Source organism: Gobio gobio (assembly GCF_949357685.1).
Source record: "Gobio gobio genome assembly, chromosome: 3".
Classification (NCBI taxonomy): Eukaryota; Metazoa; Chordata; class Actinopteri; order Cypriniformes; family Gobionidae; genus Gobio; species Gobio gobio.
In genome coordinates, this window is record NC_137099.1 from 49,990,358 (window position 1) to 50,017,113 (window position 26,756).

At 38.9% G+C, this 26,756-nt stretch overlaps 1 protein-coding gene across 5 annotated transcripts in view; it reads left to right on the forward strand.

The window, feature by feature from the left end:
* sh3pxd2aa (SH3 and PX domains 2Aa) overlaps window positions 1–26,756 on the forward strand; it is a 147,337-nt gene that overhangs the window by 22,424 nt on the left and 98,157 nt on the right. For all 5 annotated transcript variants that reach the window (XM_079812994.1, XM_079812995.1, XM_079812996.1 and 2 more), the window contains exon 2: window positions 1,309–1,389. In XM_079812994.1, coding sequence (XP_079669120.1) covers window positions 1,309–1,389 — 81 coding nt within the window. The remainder of the gene's footprint in view (window positions 1–1,308; window positions 1,390–26,756) is intronic.

Consider the following 26,756-nt stretch of genomic DNA (forward strand, 5'->3'; position numbering starts at 1 on the left):
AGTTGTTTACTATAGTAGTTGAGTATGATTTACTTATTGATTTGTGTCAATAGTAAACGAAAATGCACTTGTATTTATCTGCAAAAGGTTCACATACAGGAGCTTTCAGCATAGTTTTAATGTATAACTAGTCGTCTATTTTGAAGATACATGTGCATAAACAACGACTAAAGCTGCCAGAAGTTTTTGCCCAAACTTCAAAGACACATTTAAATGATTAAAGCTAGAGGCATATCTTAACTTTAATGTTACTTTAATCATGCAAACTACCTATATACAGCATGTTATTATGCATATGTGTTTGGGACAGAGCGGAACCAGGTCGCATTAACAGCAGATATATGCAGCCCATAATAAATAAAAGCACGAGACGTCCTGGGGTCGGAGAAGAACCCCGGAAAATGTGACCGTCTGTTGCAATACACGCGCCACGGTTCAGCTGCGCGAGAGAACTCTGGCAGCAGGGTTGCCAGGTTTACACAACAAAACCCACCCATTCGTTACTCAAAACTAGCCCAAAACAAGCCCAATCGCGTTTCGGGGAGGTTCTCTGGTAAACATCGCGTTCGGGGGGTTAAATATGTGTGTTTTTTTGCTTCAACCCGCGGACATGAGACACAGCCCGCGGCAACAGTGTAGAAGTAGCCCAATTCCGTGGGGAAAAAAGCGGACTTGGCAACACTGACTGGCAGTGTGAAAGCTCCCGCTCTCCACGCGCACAGCTTCTGCTCTGCCACTGCGTGCAGTGTGAAACCGGCGTTACAGAGCGAACAAAGCACAGTTTTATTCGGCTTCTGTTTAAAGTACTCCCACACTTTTGAATGTCGCGGTCTGGCTTTATATGATAAATGATCATTTTCACTATGCCCGGGAACAGAAGCTGCCATTATTCTAGATCTTCTGTTCCATTCTAGAATGTAAATAATGTGCCGCCGACGCGTCGACGCATTTCACGCACGTCGACGTATTTTCGTAGTCGACGTCATCGACGACGTCGACGCGTCGTTGCAGCCCTAAAGCACACACTGCTGTTTTATATTTTTGCCGCTTTAAATGCCTGTGCTCTTTAAAGCAGAATGGATTCTGATTGCCTATCAATGTCAATCGTTCATCAGCTGGAAAAGATTGTTCTCAAAGCCACTTTAAGGCAAGACTCCAAGGTTAGCAACAAAAAACGTAAGGCATGCTAACGCTGCGGTACGCAGGGAGACCATTTTTTAAAAGTTGGGGCTAGAATGGATACAGCCACGGCCAGACTGCAGATTAAATTGTAGAGAATCTAATCGTCTTGTCTTTTTCTCTTTTCAGGTGTATCTCATCAATGTCACATACTCTGACTCCACATCCCACATCATCTACAGAAGATACAGTAAATTCTTTGACCTTCAGGTAGGCTTACTTAAGTTTAACACTTGCAAATTCTCTCTAACTTCTTTTACTTTTATTTTTTTCAGGTTTCACCTCAGCACTGAGTTTAATGTCTTTTTAATGTTGGTCTTATGCAAGCCAGAGCTACGTTTGCACGTATATTTCACCCTTTTTCTTACATGCAAATGTGCTTTATTAGCATAACACATTAATAACAGTGTATTTTTATTCCCACCGCAGTGGCAAGGTAGAGGAAAATTAATAATGAGGAGGAGAAAGAATGTGATATAAGTCTAATGCTGTTTAATGTAGCATGCGTTATAGGCCGCAGCCTAGGGGTTACTCTGAATGACATTTATGGGTGTATTTTACAAATTAAAGTCTAACTCTGCAACAGAGCTCTCAGGACACCTCCGCCAATAACAGTATTTGCTTTGGAAGCAGAATGGAGGGAAGGCAGCGTTCCCACCCAACCCTTCAGGTGCAGCAGGCCCCTCTGTAAAGTCTGGGAAGAAAGATCATGTGTATGAGGAGGACGTGTATAGGGTTAGGATGACTGTGCACATTTAGTTGCAGTGTAAGCATGTTTCTGTGAACATGTCTGTACAATTGGTACAGTAGTGGATGTATGTATTTTGTTGTCTAGCACTAACAGAAAGTGCTTAAAACGTATATTATCGGCATGTTTTTGGAGATGTAAAATGGGATTTTTTTTTATATCTATCGTTTAAAAGTTTAGAAAGAATAGAAAGTCCCAAAGAACAGCATTTATTTGAAATAGAAATATTTTTAAACTATATTTACTGTCACTTTTGATCAATTTCACGTGTTCTTTGCTGAATACAAGTATTAAAGAATGTACTGAAATCATAATTTTGAACAGTAATGTACATCATGGTAATATATTTTTTTATTTATTATAGTAATACCATGTTGTTGTTTTTTAGTTAATCCGTAGGTAAAAGGGTGATGCCACTTTATTTGCAGGGTTCCATGAAAAAACTTGCCTGACAAGCCAGACCCACATCAAGATGTTGGGTCTGGGAACTCACCACTGGTAGGGCTCAATCCGAGGGTTGGGATAAACGGTTGTCTTTCAAATTCCCTCTGCACACAATAGGATAGCGCTACAACCAACCAGAGCAACAAAGAAGATGAAGCGGAGCTAGTTGATAGAGTAAACTTTCACCGTATCCGGTCGGCAAAACTCCGAACACATCTTCTTTTCTTACGAATGACTTCAGTGCCATTTCTTTGTTTTTTTTCTCAAAGAAAAGCTTAACTCCAAGTCTTCCAAAGTCGCGGCCAAAGCCGATTCGAAAGACCACTCTTCGCCAGCTTCTTTGTTTACGAGTAGCACGCGGAACCGCCACAACTCTGTCGTCATTATGTTAAGCCCGCCCACCGACTCTATACACGATGTGATTGGCCTGACCAGAGTTTGGTTTTTCCAGCTCGCAAACCAGGAGAGTTGCTAGACTATCCTGGCTGCAAATTAGATTTGCTGCCGCTAGGGTGCGTCTAGATTTCTAGACTATGAAAACTGGAATTATCAGGTTTTAAAATTGTGTTGTCCAGCTCTGAAAAAGTCATGGAAATTAATAAAACAATAAAGTTTTTTTTTTGTAGCTTAAAATTCCTTTTTGTAGTTACAATCCCTGCAAAAATACATACATAAAATAATTGACCAGTTAAAACAACATTGTAATACTATTGTATTCTTTGAAGTACCGTGTATACCATGGTATATTTAAATGGTTATGGTTTGGTACTATGATATACATCAACATAACATTTGATACCATCACTGTACCATGGTACACTGTTCCTCAGTACATTAGATTTTTTGTTAGGGACGGATGTATTTTTTTGTGTGCAATATGTTTTTTTTGTAGTTGTGTGTGTAGGGACTAGGAAGTTCTGGGATCCCCCTGGGCTCTTCTACATATCTACAGTCTGTTGAGGTTATTAGTGGTTAGTGTTATGTCTCAAAGACCCCAGTGTTTAACACAGGAGCTAATGGCGGCCATGTTGTGTACAAGGCAGAGGGATGAAGTCAAAGCCTCCATTGATAAGCTGAGAGGGCGACTAACTCAGTCAATCACTTCCCTCCTCTTGAGTTCCTGCCTCTCCATATGGGATAGATGACAGGAACAATAACAAACATTAGGAAGAGGGATGTACCTTTTACGAGGTGTCAGCAGATGTTTCAGATCATTCTAAGAATGTATAAATAATGCACCCGGCTGTGCTCCATGGCTTTAGTAGTTTTGTAGTTTAGGGGCTTAGTGTTTGTGGATAGTACACTACTGTTCAAAAGTTTGGGGTCAGTAGGATTTTTAATTAATCAAACGTGACGTTTACGTACAGACATTTATAATGTTACAAAAGATTTATATCTTAAAGTAAATGCTGTTCTTTTGACTTTTGTATTCTTCAAAGAATGCTAAAAAATTAAAAAATTAAGCAACAGTTTTAAACATTTAAAATAATAAGCATCATATTAGAATGATTTCTGAAGGATCATGTGACACTGAAGACTGGAGGAATGATGCGGAAAATTCAAGGAAATAAATTGCATTTTATGAACACTATTTAATACATTCAGCACTTTTCTGCGTTCATCTGAACCACGGCTGACTGGCACGCTCTCATTTATTCAATTCCCAAAGTTGCTCTTGTTATCATTACCTAGTTGTATCATAGAGGTTGCCATGAGAATAAAGCCAGCAAACACTGTTGTCTGTAACATTGTTAAGAGAATCAAGGAGAAATAAACAGTTTCGTAAATGTGCCTATAGACGTTTTGTTGTGTATTATTGCAGTCATCAATTTAAAAACCCATTATCTTTCAGTGTTACCGCCAATGCGCTGTTGGTTAGCATTAGCATTGCATGCCTAGAAGTGTAGTTGAACTCCAAGCTAAACAAGTGAACTGTGCTTAAAAGGTTCCCATACACACTGACCGCTGGTTAAACACTATTTAACCATTCTCTAATGCTCCACAGTTCATTTAAAATAAAAACCATTCACGCTGGCCAAGAATAAGGCCTTGCGCTTTCATTCGGCTAATTTTCTGTTAGCTGAGCTGAGGTCTTTAGTTATCCAAACACATGTGCAGACCCAAATGTGAGACGTCTGCAAGTTTGGCCTTAATTGTACAGACAAATGCCATCATATTCTGGAACATCCTTTCATTATCCCTTACAAACATTTACCATGGTAACTACAGTTTACAATGTAATAGCCTACCACGCGACTGCAGTTGTTAGAGCAATAAAACTGTGGTTAGACTTGGTATTTGCTACCACTGTCTTGGTACCTTCAAAGAATTCAAAAGAAAAAGAAAGCACAGATTCTAAAGCTTCCTACTGTTTTAAAGAGAGGCCCTAATAATTATGCTTTTGCAGTAGTAATATAACTGCAGGAACTGTGGTAAATGTTTGGAAAGAATGATCCTTTGTGGTTTTACTACATTAGCAGCATTATTTTATTTACAACACAATGGAAAATAACGAGCCTGTGTTGACTCAAATGCGAAATGATATTATGGAGCTTCTTGCACATTTGCTATACCTTCGAAGGGAAATGTTCATTGAGTGGCGCTGAAAGCACTTTCAGTTTTATCCGAAACAGGCGGCAGTTCAGAAATTAGATGTCCGGTGACAAAAATAGTACGTGGAACAAAAACGGTTTTGTAGAAACCATAGAGTTATCTAAAAATTGCCAATGGTTATACACAGTTAAACTATGCTTATTATGCAAGCACTATGGTCACTTTTCATTAGGGGTGGGTGTATATTCTTGGATGTATATCAGGAAGCCGGTATTGTTTGTACTTCTAGGTTCTTGTTTGAAGTTTCAGGTCTATTTTGTCCTCTTTGGTCTCTGTGGAACAGCCACCCACAGAGCTTATGTATAGCTAGCTCAGACTTTGTGGACTAGCAGCAATTTTGTGATGTTAGGTAAATGGAAGCTTGCATCTGTCTCAAAGCTTGGAGACTTGTTATAGTGGATTCTCTGAGTCTATCCCACAAGGATATGAATGTACAGAATGAAGTATTGTGAGCAGAATGTTAAGAGGTGACCTCTGCTGTGTAGGTTACTCCTCTCATACTCCATAGAGGAGGTTGCTGTGTCTCATTGTCAAGTATACTCTGGCTGGGCTCCAGTACTGTACTGTGCTCAGGTCCTCATCTTATCGTACAGCACTGCAGAGTCCTGACATCTGCATAATGCACCAGGTGATTCATCCTGAATTTTTTACCCTCACTCTTAAGTTAAAGTGTTCTTTTCTTAACCTATTTTTGTTTTAGGAAGAAGGCGAGAGAAATTGAATATAATGAATGGCAAACAATTGTCAAGAAACTAGAAAAAAGGGTAATAAACAGCTGGTCTGATGGCAATAGGGATGGGTCAGAATACATTTGATTAGTCATCCAGCAACTGGCTAGTCAATTGTGAGGTTATCTGGATTTTTTTTAATCTTTTAAAATGTTGATATTTTATGAACTTATAAAAAGAGAAAGTGACAGTAAAGACATTGATGATGTTTCAAAAAAATTCTTTCCATTTATCAAAGAATCCAAAGAAAAAAGATCAATTTCCACAAAAATATTAAGCAGCACATCTGTTTTCAACATTGATAATAATAATAAATGTGTCTTGAGCAGAAAATCAACAAATTAGAATGATTGCTGAAGGATCATGTGACCGGGAGTAATGATGCTGAAAATTCAGCTTTGCATCACATGAAAAAATTACATTTTAAAACGATTAAAACAGAATTTTTTTATTTTAAACTGTTTTATTGTATTTTTGATCAGATAAATGCAGCCTTGGTTATATAAGTGACTTCTCTCAAAAACATTAAAGAAAATCAAACCAAGACAACCCACTGACTAGTGTTTTGTAATTTCGTAGGTTTGCACATATCTAGTGAGCAATAACCCACAATAGAAGCGCAGGGTGGCATAATGCGTCATTCCTCATTCGTGTACTATAGGGTTCTTGATCATTTCTGAATGATCTGAAAGCCCGGACATACATGAGGCTCCCCAGGCTTGAAGAGCATCATTGTGTGTGGGCTGCTAAGCTGGTTGAGATGGGGATAAGGACAATAATACACCTGACAAAACAACATACTCAAGACATCTGCTTTATGTTTTCCTCTCATCTATGCTCTGTCAGCTACACCCAGTCTAAGCTGTCTAAGACCAATCTTATTTAATTTTGATTAATTTTATATTTTTGAAGGCCTCTTTTTAACATATACTTTCTTATTTTTTATTATATATTGATGTAAAGACATTGATAATGTTACAAAAAATATTTTTTTAAATATTGCTTAAAATATATATATATATACTGTATGTATATATATATATATATATATATATATATATATATATATATATATATATATATATATATATATATATATATATATATATATATATATATATATATATATATATCATTGATATTTAGTTAGATATTTAGATTATAGATATGCAGCTGAACTTTTTGTCCTAAGTTTTGCCTACTCCATTTTTCTCACCACCCCTTGGACCTCAGAATGATTCAGAACATGAACCCGTCTGACACTGGATGATCTCCCCCAGTGCGTGCTCTGGAATTGGGAATGTGTAGGCAGCCCGGTCCGGCCCATCCCGAAAGTCCAAAATGGGTGTCTAGACCAAGGCATTGCAGGCACACCAATGGCTGGAGGAACTGAAGGCCTCAGCACTTTGGGGCCGTTCAGGGACTCTCCGCTCTGCCTACTGTACTGATGTTAGTGTGGGAAGAAGGAGCTTGATTGTTGAAGCTGGATAAAGGCCTGTTTCATGAGCAAGGTCGAGTTGTAGTCAGGAGACCGACACCTACACTTCAGAGACACACTGGCCTTGTGCTCAAAGGGACAATGGAGGGTTTTGAGCCTGTGGTGAAGAGAGAAGTTGCCCTTGGCTCCTCATCTGAGGCCAGATTTGTGCAAGCAAGAAAAGCAGGAGAGACTAAATTTAGTGTTTCATAGGCCAGTCCATTTAGAAGGAGGTTTTCTAGTTATTTCTTTATTTAACTTAACTTTATTTAACTATTTCTTTATTTTATGTTTGGGTTTCGGAACCAACCAGGGAGAAAGAGAGAGAGAGAGAGAGAGAGAGAGAGAGAGAGAGAGAGAGAGAGAGAGAAATTATATCTTTATCATTTCAATATGAACTCAAACCTTTTTCATTAAATAACTAAATTCATTTAATTTCTATAACTAAATTATCTGGACATGATGCTCCTTTATTTATTTCATATAATTTCGTTATTTAGATTTTTTTTTTAAATAAGTAGTATATTTTTACATTTATTGTAACAATTGTTTTGTTCGTTTCTGTTGTTATTCTTCCTAATCAAGCATCTGAGACAAAGCTGAATCCTTAAATGAAACATATTTGGAGAGCTTCCAAAGCTATTAAGCTTTGGATGTAAAGTTTTGTGTAACTGGATGTGTGATCTGGACGTGTGTGCCAGTGTTGTGATGGATGCTTTGGGTCTAGTAATGAAGTGGGACTCTTTTGATGTGTTTGGTGTTGTGGCTGTGGTCATGTTTGTGTGTGAACTCTGTCTGAATGTGGGTTTATTGTGCATTTCTCTGTGTTGGTGCCAGACTCCGGGCTTTTGACCACCTCTCTGATGTCTTTTGATGTTTTCATAGACTTTGAGTCTGTACTGCCGTACAAACAAGCTTTGAGCGAGTATATGACTGAAACCAGCCTATGAGCTATTATAAAAATAGTAAATAATTTCCCTTCCATTCAGTAGTGGCACCATGAACAACATCTAAGCTGTTTTGGAACAGATTGGCGACAACTAAAGCCCTATTCGGACGGGATTAGTTTTACATGGGGAGGTGGGGGTAAAGTAATTTTACCTCAGGACATCTGTAATATTAATGGCCAATTCGCACGGGATAAGACATCTCAGTAAAACTAGCAGAAGTGGGAGGGGTAACTCGCTTTACGCACCACCGTAACCTCCTTGTCGTCATGTGCGTATGACATTGATTCCTGTTTTCACGTGAGCAAACACACAATATATATATGTGTGTGTGTGTATGTATGTATATATATATATATATATATATATATATATATATATATATATATATATATATATATATATATATATATATATATATATATATATATATATATATATATATATATATATATATATATATATATATATATATATATATATATATATATATATATATATATATACACTCACCTAAAGGATTATTAGGAACACCTGTTCAATTTCTCATTAATGCAATTATCTAATCAACCAATCACATGGCAGTTGCTTCAATGCATTTAGGGGTGTGGTCCTGGTCAAGACAATCTCCTGAACTCCAAACTGAATGTCAGAATGGGAAAGAAAGGTGATTTAAGCAATTTTGAGCGTGGCATGGTTGTTGGTGCCAGACGGGCCGGTCTGAGTATTTCACAATCTGCTCAGTTACTGGGATTTTCACGCACAACCATTTCTAGGGTTTACAAAGAATGGTGTGAAAAGGGAAAAACATCCAGTATGCGGCAGTCCTGTGGGCGAAAATACCTTGTTGATGCTAGAGGTCAGAGGAGAATGGGCCGACTGATTCAAGCTGATAGAAGAGCAACTTTGTAATGGCGTGGGGGATGTTTTCTTGGCACACTTTAGGCCCCTTAGTGCCAATTGGGCATCGTTTAAATGCCACGGCCTACCTGAGCATTGTTTCTGACCATGTCCATGCCTTTATGACCACCATGTACCCATCCTCTGATGGCTACTTCCAGTCCATGTCACACGTGCACCATGTCACAAAGCTCGAATAATTTCAAATTGGTTTCTTGAACATGACAATGAGTTCACTGTACTAAAATGGCCCCCACAATCACCAGATCTCAACCCAATAGAGCATCTTTGGGATGTGGTGGAACGGGAGCTTCGTGCCCTGGATGTGCATCCCACAAATCTCCATCAACTGCAAGATGCTATCCTATCAATATGGGCCAACATTTCTAAAGAATGCTTTCCGCACCTTGTTGAATTAATGCCACGTAAGGCAGTTCTAAGGGCGAAAGGGGGTCAAACACAGTATCAGTATGGTGTTCCTAATAATCCTTTAGGTGAGTGTATATATATATATAAAACAGTTAGGTCCAGTCTAACGATTCTGTTTGGATTGTGTTGGTAATAGACACTTACCTAGAGCTAAAAGAAGTGTTGTGCCTAAATGGTATGTGGAAAATACTGGAGGTTTGCCACAGAGTTGTCCCACCCAGTGCCGCCGCTACCACCACGCGCATCACGCGCTGCGTGTAGGGCACCACAAGAAAATGCTCTCTCTACCTTCCCGCAGGTCAGCTCTGCAAAATTTGCGACTGCAGGCATCATAAAGTGATCGTGCTTAGGGCATCAAAACGGCCAGCGGCGGGACTGGTCCCACCACCTACAACGAAACCGAGTGCTTCTTCAAGCGCTTCCATGCATGCAAAACGTGCCAAAAACTACTTTTAAACAGGAAATGATGAAATTTTACCGAACATTTTTACTGCGGGTCTAATCGAACGGGATTAGTTTTACCCAAGGTCATTTTTCCGGACGTTTTTACAGAAGGTAAAAGTCTCCGTAATCTTTACTGACATTGTCCGTAATGATTACCGAGATGGCACATTCGGACGGGACTAAAATCACAGAGAACCTCTGGTAATAATTGCTTCGCCCCCACCTCCCCATGTAAAACTAATCCCATCCGAATAGGGCTTTAGACTGAGATTATAGAAGAACTTGTAGTCATTTGTCAGGTAGTCATTGTGTTGGTCAAAGGGACTTGTTTAATGTAAGGGTCAATAATGTAAATCTCATTTTTTTACCCAGAACTATTAAAGGAACACACCGACTTTTTGGGACTTTAGCTTATTCACCGTATCCCCCAGTGTTAGATAAGTTACATACCATTCTCATCTCCATGCGTGCCATAACTCTGTCTGACGCACCCACCGCTAGCCTAGCTTAGCACAAAGACTGGAGGTAAACGGCTCCAGCTAGCCTACTGCTCAATAAGTGACTAAATAACGCCAACATTTTCCTATTTACATGTTGTGATGTGTATAGTTACATCGTGTACTAAAACCGAAGGAAAATGAAAAGTTGCGATTTTCTAGGCTGATATGTCTAGGAACGATACTCTCATTGCTGCGTAGTAATCATGGAACTTTGTGCCGTACCATGAGTGCAGCGGCGCAATGATATTACGCAGGGCCTGAAAATAGGCCAACTTCCATCAACATAACCAACGTGACAACCTGCTTGCACAAAGAGCGTGCTGGGGACTATTTTCAGACGCTGCGTAATATCATTGAGCCACTGCACCCATGTGCACGTATAAATCATTTATATTACATACAGCAATATTACATTAAAAAACAAGAATTGTTTGATTTTGATTTCATGGGGACTTTAAAATGTTGTCAAGGCAAGCTCACAAGTTTTTTTTTTTGACATGGAACATTGTGCAAATTTTGGGATATATTTACCCCTTGCTGCCTACCACACACTGTTACTGAATGTTTTAGTCACTTGATAATGTTGTTTAAGTTATGTGGCATAAATCTTGTGCATAAGGTCGCTCAATATAAATAAATGGATCTCTCTTCAATTCGTCCAAACACCCAAAAGGAAGGGTGTGCACGGGAAGCCAGCTTTAAACTGAGTTAGTTGTATAAGTCTTTCTATGAAAGGGAGGACTCTGTTTGTTTAAACTCTTCCCTCTGGAGTTTTCACTGTACAATTTACACACACACACTGTCGCTGGGATGGGCACGTCTCTCCGTTTGATCCCCTGTGCTGAAGTTAGCCTAGTTGGCACAAAACATGGAAATTATTCAGAGAGGCTCAGAATAATGAATGTGTCTGACTTTGAAGCACTGTTTCTGTATGTATATAGTTATTGTGAAGGACAGATGTGGAATATGTAATTACATCGCATGCAGGAATGAGATCAGGTCGCGTTTACATGTCCAGGGTATATGAGGTGTGTTGGTTTTCTTGGGGGACCCAGATTTGCTGGGGTTTTCTCTGCACCTGGTTACAGTAGACACACACACACAGTCACACTTTGACAGAACCACACACTTACATAGGGCACTGCCACTCTCCCAGGGGAAGTCCCTTGGCACACACTCATATATACATACTGTATATACATACACACATATGCTCTCTCTCTCTCTCTCTCTCTCCTCTCTCGCTGTAGTAGACATTCAACAAAGCATGATCTGAATTTCTTTTTCTATTGGCTCTTTCAAGGTCTACTGCCTACTGTTACTTTGTTATCATTTAATTTTTTCCTTAAAGTTCACTTAATGTAGTCAATGTTAGTCAAGGTTTCATGCACCAAAACAGTTGTAATTTTGTTTCATTTTTTCATCCTCTTTCTGTTGTTTGAATAAAACAGGCATATAGAAGCAGGTTAATCTCAGAGTAAAAAAGGTCAATTGTGTAGAAAAGGTAATTGTGAAACAAACATTAAAATAAGATATATCGTAATTGTTATACACTTACAATGTGGAGATGTAAAGTTGCATTTTGACATGAAATCACATTGTGAGATAAAGCCACAATATTTAGAATTATACGATTTGTGAGAGCTTAAGTCATATTGCGAGATATAAAGTCACATAATGAGATTTAAAGTCACAGTATGAGATATAAAGTCACAATTATGAGAACTGTGAAATTTAAAGTTGCCATTAAGAGGAACAAAGTCACAATTGCAAGATTTATAGCCATATTGCAAGATATAGTCACATTGTTTCTCGTAACTGCGACTTTATATCTCACATATTCACATAGTTGCAATTGCGAAATTTAAAGTTAAATTGTGAGATATCAAGTTACATTATGTGATATAAAGTCGCAATAATGAGAATTGTGAAATTTGTGATGCAAGTTGCTATTGCGAGAAACAAAGTCATAATAGCGAGATATAAAGTTGCAATTGCGAGATGTATTGAAATTTTGCAAGATATAGTCACCTTATGATATATAAAGTCACATTTGTGAGAAACAAAATTGTGATTGCAAAATTTAAAGACAAATTGCAAGATATAAAGATATAAAGTTTAGGTCGGGTAGAATCTGCGATCTCTGACCCAGTTTGTTTGCTGGCTTCCGTGGCTACAATACGCTGTGTTTTCCGCCAAATGGCAACCCGCCGCGTTTCAAAATACTATTGGGTAAATTGGCAGCAGGCGTGATCACACAGACCAAAAATTGTGATTGCAAAATTTAAAGACAAATTGCAAGATATAAAGTCATATTGCAAGATAAAAAGTCACATTATGAGATTTAAAGTCGCAATTATGAGAACTGAAATTTAACGTGATATTGCAAGAGGGTGAGGTAAAGTTGCTATTAAGAGAAACAAAGTCACAATTGCAAGATTTAAAGTCACATTGCGATATATAAAGTCGCATTTACATGAAACAAAATTGCAATTGCAAGATTAAAAGTCATATTGCGATATATAAAGTAACATTGTTTCTTGTAATTGCGGCTTTATATCTCACACAGTTGCAATTGCGAAATTTAAAGTTAAATAGCAAGATATAAAGTTACATTATGAGATATGAGAATTATGACATTTGTGAGGTAAAGTTGCTATTGCGAGAAAAAAAGTCACAATTGCGATATTTAAAGTCATTGTGAGATATAAAGTCGCAATTGCGAGATGTATAGGAATATTGCAAGATATAGTCACCTTATGATATATAAAGTCACATTTGTGAGAAACAAAATTGCGATAGCAAAATTTAAAGACAAATTGCAAGATATAAAGTCATATTGCAAGATAAAAAGTCATATTATGAGATTTAAAGTCGCAATTATGAGAACTGAAATTTAACGTGATATTGCAAGAGGGTGAAGTAAAGTTGCTATTACGAGAAACAAAGTCACAAATGCAAGATTTAAACTCAGTTTTACATATAAAGTTGCAATTGCAAGATTTATAGTAATATTGCAAGATAGTCACCTTATGATATATTTATATATATATATATATATTCACATTTATATAACAAACTTTCATTTGTAATTTATATCACATTTTTAACAATTTGATAATTGCACTAAGCAATTATTGCGATTTCGGTTTAATTTTGATCAATCGTGCAGCCCAATTGCAAGATATAAAGTAAAAATTTGCAGATATAAAGTCACAGTTTTAAGAATCAATGTTCCGATTGTGAGATATGAAGTTGCAGTTACCTTTTTATTTTTACTTTGAGGTGCAAACAAGCTTCCATAACAGGGTGCTCTCAAATATTTTTATTGGGACACTGGAATGTGCATCCACACTTTGCCAAGACACACTGTATGCCAATCTTCTGTTTCTTTACAGAATACAAACCATATTCAACCAACATTGTTCCTTATACGTGTCACGTCAGTGAGACTAACGTTGACTAGACACTAGAGTTGAAGCAGTCTGCAGTGCTGTCACTGTACCAAAGTCAATAAGAGTACAGTGTGTTCTTCATAACCGTATCTGGACCAGCACTGTATTACTGATCTGAGGTCACTGCGGTGCTGTCGTTAGGGTTCAAGCCAGCTCTGGCTCCTCATATGGAGAGTGTGAGGAGAACAGGGGCTAAATCTGGGTGTGGGCAGACGAGACTGCCAAAAGTCTTCATCCCTGCTGCTGGCTGCCCTACATATACTGTTGAAATAATCAGTGTGGACACCCACAGATCTTAGTTGTGTATTTGTGTACGTGTGTGTGTGGGTGGAATTCAGACACGTCTGCCCAATATAACAAGAGACAGGTGAGGAATACGTGACATGTTTGGGAATGTGTGTGTCAGTGTGTGATTCATTTTAAAATGGACCCGTATATGTTGCATCAAGCGTCTCTGATGACACATAGAACATCTGACAATCTGTCATTGCACAACCCACAGTATTTTGAAGCTCTGTCTGGGCTGGTCTTCGGGGTCAGGTCACATTAAGGGCATTGGATTTCCTCTTTGTCTTGGTTGAACTTACATTTTCAGACTGACCTCAGATCTAAGTTGCAATTTTGGGGTGGTGCAAAAAAGATCAAGGCTGGTAACCAAAATTTTAGGTTTGAACCCTGCAATAGAGCTTAGTTATTCAGCATACAGTCCATATTTAATGGAATAGTTTATTTAAACACACTTTTTTGTTTAAAATTACATGAGGGTGTGTAATGATGACAGAACTGGGCTGTTCCTATAATAGGAGGCTGCGCGGAATGGAAGAACAGTTTGTTCAGTATGACTTATAGAAGATTTCAGACTGTTTCAAAATGCTACACGGCATAAAATCACAGCTAATGCAGCATGCTAGAAATGATAACCAAGCAACTGACAACTGTTGTGATTAATATTGTTGCGCTTGGCTATGGTAGACATTTTCAGTTTCATCAACATACTGAGCGTCATTCATGAAACACAATTTCTGTGTAAATTGTAGAAAACTATTCTTACGTAATTTGATGTTTTCATGTTTTAGCATACATTTATTTCAACAAGAATAATGCTTTCAGAGTGGAAAAAAATTACACCGATTTGTTTTATTTATTTAAATTTATAAAAATCTACACTGCCATTCAAAAGTTTGGGGTCAGTAATATTTTTTATTTATTTAAAGGTGCAGTATGTAATATTGGCAGCTAGTGGTTGAAATGGGTACTGCAATCCAAATCCAAAGTATTGGAGAGAGTTGTTTCTCCCACTCCCTCCTCCCCAGACTCAACATTCAATAAGCAATTACAATGGTTTCTGAAGGATCATGTGACACCGAAGACTGCAGTAATGATGCTGAAAATTCAGCTTTACTATTACAGGAATAAATGGCATTTTAAAATATATGCAAATAGAAAACAGCTATTTTAAATTTCACAATATTACTGTTTGACCAAATAAATGCAGCCTTGGTGAGCATAAGAGACTTCTTTCAAAAAATATTAATACATCTTGCCAACCCCAAACATTTGGACAGTAGTGTATGTAGCCCAGCCCCAGGTTGAGTCATCAGTATTTTTAGTCCGATTTCATGCCAGACAAGGATTGAAATTTTAGATGCGTATGTCTGCTAAAAGAGAATTTTGTCACTGCATAGAGTACATATACAAGCGAAAATTCCTTGCTCTGGTGTAGTCTGTCTCAATGTTGGGCTGCAGTTCATTCAACATCACAGAACAACCTTTTGATTTGCTTCCCACCATAAAGAACCCTGATCTGTATATATAGTGTGTAAGTGTGTTGTCAGTCCAAGTGCACATATGTCTCCTGAAACCTGATACTGTGCTCACTAATGCATGTCCGGACTTGATTCACACTATCCATTAGTAACCTGTGTATGTGTGTGTGCAGGCCTGGAGTGAGTCACACTCCCTATTAGGTTCCACAAATGTGTGTGTGTGTCTGTGTGTGTGTTCATATATGTAGTGGACGTGCTTTTGTGATTGTGTGCAATTGTATCCATGTGTGTCCTGTCAATCAGAGCTCCAGCCAACAGAGTAATTCAAGGGAAACGGCTTTCTTTCTCTCTCTCTCTCTCTCTCTCTCTCTCTCTCTCAACCTTTCTCTTTCTTTTTTTCTTTCACTTTACTCCATCTCTCACACTGTTTACTCAAATGGAATCAATAAAGCTGCCCGTAATGCTGTAATCAGGGGATTTATTGCGTTCTTGGATCAGTGTAACTACTCTCTCCCTTTGGCTACCAGTCACCTTTTACCTTGATTTAAGACAGGCACTCCAGTGTTTTGGATGGGGAAGAGCTGATCTTAGATCAGCTTGAAAGCAGTTTATAAAAGCCGGTCAGAGCCAGAGGGTTTGTTTCTCTGTACCCAAACAGGGAACCTTTGATTATTAGTGTTGCTCACTAAGGCATTACTATACTTGAAGTCAGGGATTTGAACAAACCCCTAACCTAAGTAATAATGTTCAGTGTGTAACCCATCATGCTTGGTACCTCAAATGCAATTATCTTTACCTATAATCAACCAGACTTGCTTATAAATATTGGTGGAAAATCACATTACACTGAATGAGTGATCAAGCTATCTAAGCCAATATATGAAACAAAATATTAATTATTAATCTGTTACGTTCTAGTTCCGTTTTTTGTTGTTGTCTTAAATCTTTGCCATGTTCCAGTTTGCCTGAGTTGTGTTTGCTAGTTTATTTCCATGGTCACTGATTATATTACACACGTGTTCTTAGTTCTGTTAATCAATCTGTGTATTTAATCCCTTAGTTTCCTCTGTTCATCGTTCAGTTTCGTTTATGTTTGTGTGGTAGTGTTCTATGAATTTGATTCCTGTATAGTCCTGCGTGTTTCCATGTAAAGACTTTGTTATAGAATTTCCGGTGTCATGCGTGACATTCACACAAGGTGACAGAAAACTGAACCCCTAGATATGATTAAAAAAAATTGACTTACCAGCTGTCCAGCAACTTCGAGGACAACACGCAGACAACCTCACCCACCCACAACCATTATTGTTCGCTTTGCATTTTTTACTACACCAGCCTCAGCGAGTGATCCAAGGCACGCCTGCCCGGTGATGGTCCTTTGGGGAATTTCGCCGCATTTGTGGAGTGGGTGCTGGTGAACAATGGATCTGAGCCTAACATCAACCTGGAGCCTGAGCCCCAACGATGCCCCTTTTCCACCAGCTGGTGCTGGTTCGGAGCCAGAGCCTAGTTTCAAATCGGTTCCTTGTCTTTCCACACCCAAAGCACCAGCTCAGACCCAGGAAAAGTGGTTCTTAAGTAGCACCAAAACATTGCTGGTCTAGAAGTAAAAACCGCTTGCGTCAGGGGCTGGGGTCGGGGTTACCGTGACCAACAAGACGAACATAAACGTGTTTGTGTTTCCCACTGCCTCGCTAGCGTTGCTGAGAAAGATGAGACGTATACAGTGACGTAAGGCTGGCTCTGTGGTGGTATGTGGAAAGGCAAACCAGTTCTTAGAAGGCTTGTCAGTCAAACCAACTCAGAACTGGCACTAGCACAGGCTCTGAACTAGCACCTGGTTCATTCTGGTGGAAAAGGAGAGTCTGAAGAGGTGCATGAGCTGGCACCAACGTCCATCGAGGTGGACAAATTAGTGGTGTACGAGGGCAGTGGAGTGGAGCCTAGCCCATACACCTGCTGCTGAGGGTGCGCTTTACCTGGCCTCTGGGAATTATTTTGAAGATTTGTAGAGGTCATTCCCCATAGTCTCCACTGGTCCCACCCTGCTCCAAGTCTCCTGCATCTCCAATGATCCCACCCAGCCTCCCTCTCCCACCTACTCCACCCAAGATAGCCAGTCTTCTGTGTGATTATTTTGGTAATGTTTGCAAACAACACCCTAGCACACACTGAGACCCCTATCAACTGCGTAGCAACGCCCTAGCAAGCATCCAAAACACCCCTAGCATTGTAGTGGTGACTTTTTATTTTTATTTTTGCCGTTCTCTGTGCAAAAGCAGCTTATTGAGCAAATTTTCAGACTCAGAGCATGCTTTGTATGGTTCCAGGTGGATTATGCCGTGTGAGAGTGTTTCAAGTTTGAAAATCTGTCACCCTGCCGAAACTCACTCAGCATGTAATTTTCGAGACTGTTTGACTCATTTTAAATACTTCACAGTTCTCCTTGAAAACAGTTTTTCTTCTAAGCTGACATCTTGGACTAAGTCTAAGCCAACTAAGTCAATGTTTGTACAAACTGAACTCTGTGTAATTGGTTGTTTATGACATCATGCAACATGAGCCCAATCAGCAAGCATTAGCAATGGGTCACATGACCACTGCCATTATTTGGGTCATGGGACATGAAGGAAAAGTTATTTCCTTTCTATGCTTGGTGCAAGAAGCATTAAACAACATTAGACTAAATGGAGAAATGCCATAACGGTGGAGAATATAGCCCCCTTAATACTGCAGAGCAGCCTGTGTGTGTGTAGCTCTATAGCAGGGATCATTGTTTTAAATGTCATGAAATATGCATAGAAATTTTGCCTTGAATACGCCCATTGATGGAGCTGCATGACTGAGCTCTCTCTGCTACAATATCCTCAAACACTTTGGCTATGTTTTACCAGGAGGGCCCATGGTGCAGCTCCTTGAAAGGGCTAATCATGAGGTTTATGTGGATCACACTCTGATTTTGCTGGAGTTCTCGTGGAGCTGGATCCATGGAGCTGCCCCATGGTGCAGCTGTGATGTGACTTTTTAAGCATATCAATTCATAAGCGACTTCTGACTCTCTCTCTCTCTCTCTGAGTGCATGCTGGTAGTGAGTGGAGCGTAGTGAGTGGTGACTCATGCTTGAGTTTTATTATTTTCTGTTCAAATCTTTTGTATGGTTTATGAGTATTTTGAGTTTTTTTTTTGTAGTTTGGGCACATTTTAGGGAGTTTGTTTTGTGGGGGGGGTGGGGGGTGGTTGGGGTTGTGAGGAACATGGCGCTTCCAGGTGGTCATGGTTTGAGTTCACTCACGCTTCGTCATGGTGTAAAAGTGGCGGCTACAGTAAGTGGAGAGTTGTTGTTTGGCTGTAGGGGAAATTGTGGGACATGAGAATGTAATATCTACCTCTAGAATGAACAGTGCTATTGTTCTTTTTTTAAATACAATTGAAAAAGCAAATGAAGTAGTTTAGAAGGGAATTATTCTCAACGTTGTTCTTACCTTCGTTCTACCACTTCCATTGCCATCTAAAAGAGTCACTCCGTTTATTAGTGATGTTGTTTTGACACAAGCATTGTCTCTGTATGGAAAACTAGTCTCCTCGATTACAAAAATTCCAATTGGCCGGGTTTCTCCCTTACTGAAACATGTTGTGTATTTCAGACGCTCCATTTACATGATCGTAAACAATGACGCTGATCTAGACCTCACGCTGAACTTCCGTGTGGATTGATTTTGATTACCGTAAAACTTCAAATAATAGCCCGGGCTTCTATTTACCCAAATCACCGAACTGCACCGGCTTGTATTTGAAACAGGCGTCTATAAGAGACAGGCCTTTAATTTAGTGTTGAGATGTTCAAGCATGACGGTAGGAGGTTACCACATTATATTAATTAATTCGAATGTGTTTAACAAATCATTTAATGTAAGAAATGTCTTAGATTATTGGCAGCACAAAAAACGAAACAATGTGACAGCAATGGGCAGAACAATATAAGTTACCGCTAAAATCCATTGAGCGTATGAACTTGTTGCCCGAAACATATCAACAAGAAAGAATGAAGGCTACCCTGTAAAACAACTGCAATCATGTGATAGAAAATGACTCTATTCATCACTATCATCATCCCCGCGATTCTCCTCCACTTCTCCCTGTCCAGCCTCTGCTAACTCTGCCTGCCTTGCTCGCACTAACAGATCCCGCCCAGATGCGCACAGCTCTCCCTCTTTGAAACAATGGATAAGGTGATCCTCGCTTCCATCAGAAGCTACTGTCAGGCCACATACCTAAGGATAACATCCCGAAGCTAATGAAATATATCTCCTCCTTCTCCCTCGCACACACAAACACGTCTGCACGTCTGCGCGCAAGCATTAAAGGACATTTTCAGCCGCTCCGTATCCATCTTTACCCACGCTTGAAATTTGACAACTGTCAGCTTAAATGTCAAATTATACTTTTCTCCATGGTGGTATTGAGAGAATTAAGATAAACTGAAGACTGAAAGTTCGTTAACCTCTTTGTTATGTTGCCATAGTGATGAGTCGTTCATGAACGGTTCCGTCTGTCACGGGAAATCTAATTAAAACATAGAACAGACGATCTGACGGGTTTGAGAAGATCAAATACAGCCCGATACTAAAAAACAGACCAGGCCTCTATTTGAGACCGGCCTTTATTTACCCAAACCTGTCGTCACACCAGGCGTTTAAAAGAGACAGGCGTCTATTTGGGACTCGACTATTATTTGAAGTTTTACGGTATGTGGTTTTTATCACCACCATTTTGGCCATTTGGTCCAAGAGGAAGACAATCGTTTAGCTGACGCGGAAGGCGCAGCCAACACTGTGCAGCCAGCCGGTGAAGCTTCAGCCAGGGCAGAGTCCGCGGTGGTGCGGGCGAGCGATCATGATGGAGCTCAGAGCTCTGGGACTGTGAAGGATGCTTTGGTTTCAGTGGGGGAAGAAATCGAAAGTGAAAAAAATGTTGACAGCGAGGTGAGTTAAGGGATAAAAAAGATTCAGAAATTGTGACGGGGGATGTTCGGGAGGTTAAAGTTAGGCCGAATGAAATTGATTCAGAACAAGCAGTGTTTAAGTGCCTTTGAAAAGGAAGAAGTCAGATAAAGTTCATGATTATAGACAACTAAAGAAATTTGATCTTGAAGATATTGTTGATCCGATTGATTCAGAGAGTGACAGTGAGTTATCTGACTAAAGTGTTATGTTGTCTCAAAGTGAGGTTTCCAGACGCAATTACGATGCAGATGACATTAAACGGTTCCTAAAGGTAAAGAAGAACAAGAGAGGGGTGTTGGTCAATGAGTACTTCCCAGATGTAGGACAGTTTGTGGAAAAAACTAAGAATTTCATGGATGAAGGCTGTTTTTTTTAAACAAGGAGGTTTACCGGTTAAAGCAAATAGTGCGAAAAGTCAATATGGATTTAAATGATTGCAATGAAAATGCTTAAACCAATGGATATGAATCATAGACTGATTTTATTGTTATTTTTAAGCATGGCTGAAGTGTGTATTGCATCATTGAATGTAAATGGTGCAAGAAATAGCAAAAAACAAAAAAAAGAGAGCTGAATTGTTTGGAGTCATTAAACGGAAAAAGATAGATTACTTTTAAACAAGAATCACACAGTGATTTTAAAAATGCTGCTGATTGGAATGGTATTTCTGTCCTCACAATACCACACTTAGTGTGTTTATGCTCTAACGTTAGTAATGGAAAGATTGGTGTTTTTAGATGCACTTAGTACCACGTTACAAAGATGCAGTACTGAAGAAGATTTTAATTTTACAGAAAATAATATTGACAGAAATTAAATTGAGCCCGATATGCCTTCACGTGACCGTCTCATTAAGATGATGAATGTGAATGATTTATGTGATGTTTGGAGGCATTTTCATGACGGACAGAAACAGTATACATGGGCTCATGCTCGTGAATATGTTCTACCTCTTTCTAGATTAGACCTTTTTTATGTTTTTAAACATAATTTAGATATTTTTAAAAGTTGTATCATCTCACTGGTCAGTTTTTCTGATCATCATATGGTATTGGGTTTTTTCTTTTTAAATCAAATTAAACCACATAGTGCATACTGGCACTTCAATACTAATTTATTGTGTATAAGGATTTTAAGGATGTATTTAAAGTTTTGTGGGAAGAGTTAAAAAAAAAACTAAAGATTAATTTTAAGACTTACAGCAATGGTGGGATTTTGGAAAGGTCCAAATAAAACAAAGTTGCCAACAGTACACCCGCTATGTCACCAAAGAGTTAAATAGTTCTATGGCCTTGGTGGCAGAGATAATTAAATTAAGGAGTTTAGCCGATTCGACAAGAAATCAAAGTTACACAGAGATGATCTCAAATAAGAAAACCCAACTAGCAGATCTACTGGGGTTGAAAACACAAGGAGCTCTGGTTCGTTATCGTTTTTTAAGTATTGAACAGATGGATGCACCATCTAAATATTTAAGAATGGGCAAAAACTTTTTTGCATGCATTACAGGCAGGAACGATTTTATCTAGTCATAAAGAAATTCAAACAAGAGCCTGCGGTTTTTATGAAAACTCACACAAGGATGAATTGGGATCAGAATGGGATTCTGAGAGTGTTTCTTTTTGAAAGTTTGACTCAAGTGTCAGAGGGGGCCAATTCAGAGCTCTCAGGTGCTTTAAGCCTCGGAGAGTTAAACAAGCCCCCTCAAGGCATAGCTTCTTGGAAAGTGCCAGGAATTGACAGCCTTCCCATTGAATTTTACAAGTTTTTGGACAGAGGTTTGGGAGGACCTTTTGCGGGTACTTAATGACACTTTGGGCTCAGGCAGTTTGCCAGTGAGAAGCCGTAGAGCGGTCATCACTCTCCTCCCCAAAAAAAGGAGATCTTTTAGAAATTAAGAACTGGCGTCCTGTTTTGCTCCTTTGCTCGGATTTTAAATTGCTATCGAAGGTTTTAGCTAATAGGTTAGTTAAAGTAATTGATCAGGTGGTGCATCCCGATCAGACCTATTGTGTCCCTGGTAGGTACATTTTTGACAACGTTACCCTTGTTCAGGTTTACATTTGTACATTGTTGATGTCTCCAAGTTGCTCAACATTGATACTGGGCTTATCTCACTAGATCAAGAAAAGGCTTTTGATAGAGTTAAACATTCTTATTTGTGGAGAACTTTAGAAGCCTCAGGATTTTATTGATAAAGTGAAGAGTTGAGAGTGTGTTCAAGATAAACGGTGGCTTATGCACTCCTTTGTCTGGAATGTTATATGCACTTGCTTTAGAACCTTTGTTGCAAAAATTAAGAGAAAATATTTGTGGTTTGAATCTACCGATTTGTAAAAATAGTATTTCTTTGTCTGCCTATGCTGCTGATGTTGTTTTTTTAATTAATGGACAAAATTATGGGCAGGTTTTGATGAAAGTTTAAAAGAGAAAATTTCATCATCAGCAAAAGTGAGTTGGAACAAGAGTGAAGCACTTTTCATTGGAAATTGGTCAAAAGGGAAACCTAGCCTTCCCGATGGTTTAACCTGGGGAACAGGAGGTTTAAAGTACTTGGGAGTTTATTTGGGAGATGAAATCCCCATTCAGAAAAACTGGGAAGAGGTAGTTGATTAGGTGAAAGGCAGGCTTGATAAATGGAAGTGGTTAATACCAAAGTTGTCATATAAAGGCATTACTTGTGAATAATTTAGGAGCTTCCAACCTTTGGCATAGGCTAGCATGTTTTGATACGCCCCCACACAACTTTTAGTAAAAGTTCAAGGGATTTTGTTGACTTTTTTTTGGGATAAGTTACACTGGATCCCACAGAGTGTGTTGCATTTACCTAAAGCGGAGGGTGGTCATGGTTTAATACATTTGAAAAGTAGAATTGCAGCATTTGCAATTTTTACAAAGATTCCTGTCATCATTAGTGAATGGATGGCGGGCTGCTCCATTTTACACAGAACTGAAGGACTGGGGTTGGACAAATCCCTGTTTCTAATGGACCCCCTTAAAGTGAACGTGAATGGACTTTTATTGCAATCTCTTTAAGGTTTGGAGTCTCTTTGACTAACAGAGAAATGAGATAACACCTTCTCTTCGTTGGCTTTTGGAGGAGCCGCTAATAAACAGAGCTTGTTTTGATTTAACAAATGATAGTTGCTCCTTTCATGGACTGTTGCGGAATTCACAAATCTTCACGTTTGGACGTTTGATTCATGTAGCTGGGATGGACTTTGAAAGAACAGAAGAAGTGGCCTCTTGTCTAAAGGTCAGGTCTTTGCGGACTGTTGAGCAAGTGCTAAAGAACTGGAAATCGTCGGTCAGTATTGAAGAAAAAGAATGACTGATGGCCAGTCATGGATAAGTAAACATGCCTCCAATACACCCCCCAATAAAAAGTGTTTTCCTATGATCACCATGTTACCTACATTTACATTTACATTTTGTCATTTAGCAGACGCTTTTATCCAAAGCGACTTACAAATGAGGGCAATAGAAGCAACTAGAGCAGTCAAGGGCAACAATATGCAAGTGCTGTAACAAGGCTCAGTTAATCTAGCACAGAACAGAATTATTATTTTTTAAATAAATTAGACAGACAGACAATGAATAGAATGTTAAGTGCTATTGTTGATCGGTCAGGTGTTGCTGGAAAAGATGTGTCTTTAGACGTTTTTTGAAAATGGCTACAGACTCGGCCGCACAAATTGAGATAGGCAGGTCATTCCACCAGGTGGGAACGGTCCAGGAAAAGGTCTGTGACAGCGATTTCATGCTTCTCTGGTATGGCACCACAAGGCGTCGTTCACTGGCAGAACGCAAGTTTCTGGAGGGTGTGTAAGTCTGAACAAGCGAGTTTAGGTATATTGGTGCAGAGCCAGTGGTTGTTTTGAAGGCGAGCACCAGTGCCTTGAATTTAATGCGAGCGGCTATTGGTAGCCAGTGCAGACTGATGAAGAGAGGCGTGACGTGTGCTCTCTTCGGCTCATTAAAGACCAACCTCGCCGCTGCATTCTGGATCAGTTGCAAGGGTTTGATAGTGCATGCCGGAAGGCCCACTAGAAGAGCATTACAGTAGTCCAGTCTGGAGAGAACAAGAGCTTGTACCAGTAGTTGTGTGGCATGATCTGATAGGAAGGGTCTAATCTTCCTAATGTTGAATAGTGCAAATCTGCAGGACCGGATTGTTGCAGTGATGTGGTCAGTGAATTTTAGCTGATCATCAATCACAACTACCTAAATTAGATGGTTTTACACTCTAAAAAAAAAAAAGGTTCTATATGGCACCAAAAATGGTTCTTGGCTCGTAATCATAGGGGAACCTTTTTAAGTGCTATATAGCACCAATTTTGGTGCTTCAGTGGTTCTTCAGAGGTGCTATATAGCACCAATTTTGGTGCTTCAGTGGTTCTTCACCGGTTCTTTGACTAAGGTGCTATATAGCACCGCTGCCATATACAGAACATGTTAAGATATGGTGCTATATAGTACCAAAAGTGGTTCCTCTGTGATTACGACGAAGGACCTTTTTTGGTGCCATATAGAACCTTTTCTTTTTTTATAGTTTAGTGGACCTTTTTTAGATTCTGAAAGACCCTTGTGTTTGGACTTTTATACAGCCCCTGGCAAAGCTTTTTATAAAATATGTGTTAAAGTTTTTAATAAAAAGGTATTGAATGATTAAGTGGACACACCGTGGCGCAGAGTATTGGGTGTTGAAGAGAATGTGAAACCTGAGTGGAGGTCACTATAAGCCACCGTTATCTAAAAGGGCAGGGGATATGCAGTGGAGGCTTCTTCACTGTGCCATCGCTGTTAATGCTTTTTCAGTTCTTAATCCTGAAGTTATTGATGATTGTCCTTTCTGCTCAAAAAGAGAAACTGTTTTTCATGCTTTTATGGAATGCGACAGACTAAAACCTTTATTTTCAGTGTTGGAAAATGTTTTTATTTCTTTTAGCGAATTGTTTTCCATGAGGATTTTTATTTTTGGATTTAAATTTGTTCAGAGTAGAAGGTTTATGTGTCAGCTTTTGAATTTTGTTTTAGGTCAGGCATAACTGGCCATTTACATGAGCAGGAAAAATAAGGTCGAAAGATTTCGATTTTTGTTTTTATAAGTCTACAAAGGATCTATTAGCATTAGAAATGAAATGGTGTGGTAATGGATCATTGTGCTCTGTTGTTGAAGAGGATTTATTTTTTACACATTTGGTGTACTTTATCTATTTGTTTGTGTTAATGTTAGTACTTATGTGATATAAGGCAACTTTGTAATTTGTTGAAACAAATGTATAATAGTGTGATTTATAAGAAAAGGCTTTTTAAAATTCAAATTCTCTCTATGCAGAATTTGCATAGCAACACCCTGGCAACCACCCAAAACTGTGAAGTTGGAAATTTACAGTTAATTTGCTGTGAATTTGAGTTACAATCACTCTCATATCAGATATTTCACCCCCAATATATAAAATTTTGTTTGTTATTATTTATGTTTTTGTTGTTAATAGACTTTGATAATAAATCAAAATAGATTTTGATTTATTTATTTGCAAAAATAAATAGCTAAAGTTAATTTTAAGACCATTTAGATGCTTGTGTTGTGTGATATTATTTTCATACTCTCTTCCCAATTGTCAGTACAATGCTATAAGTTGAAATATGTATATGTTTCTGGGGTGAAATATTACCCTTTTTTGTGTGAGATTCACCCTCAGAGTAATTGGGAATAATGCTGTGTGTTCCTATAATATCACAAGAAGTATTATGGGAATGAACATGTTCCACACATGCTCAGTCAGCAGAACTGATAAATGATAAAGTCTTCTGATATGACACCGCAGAAGACTGAATGCAAACCCTCTATCTGAAAAGTTGATGTTATGTTGTATGGTATAGATGTATATGTGTGTGTGTGTCTCCATTCTCTTCCATGCACACCATCACCCAATCATTGGCTCGTTCTTCTCTCTACCCGCCCCCTGTTGCTATGGAGACTCAGGAAGTCTTCCAGGTGCCTCGGTGGTTGGGAAATACAGCAATTTTTCCTGGTTCTGTCTGTTCTCACTCACATCTTCATGTTTCTCTCACATCTTTATGTTTCCTCTTCTCTCCCAGCCTCTTCATCCTCTTCTC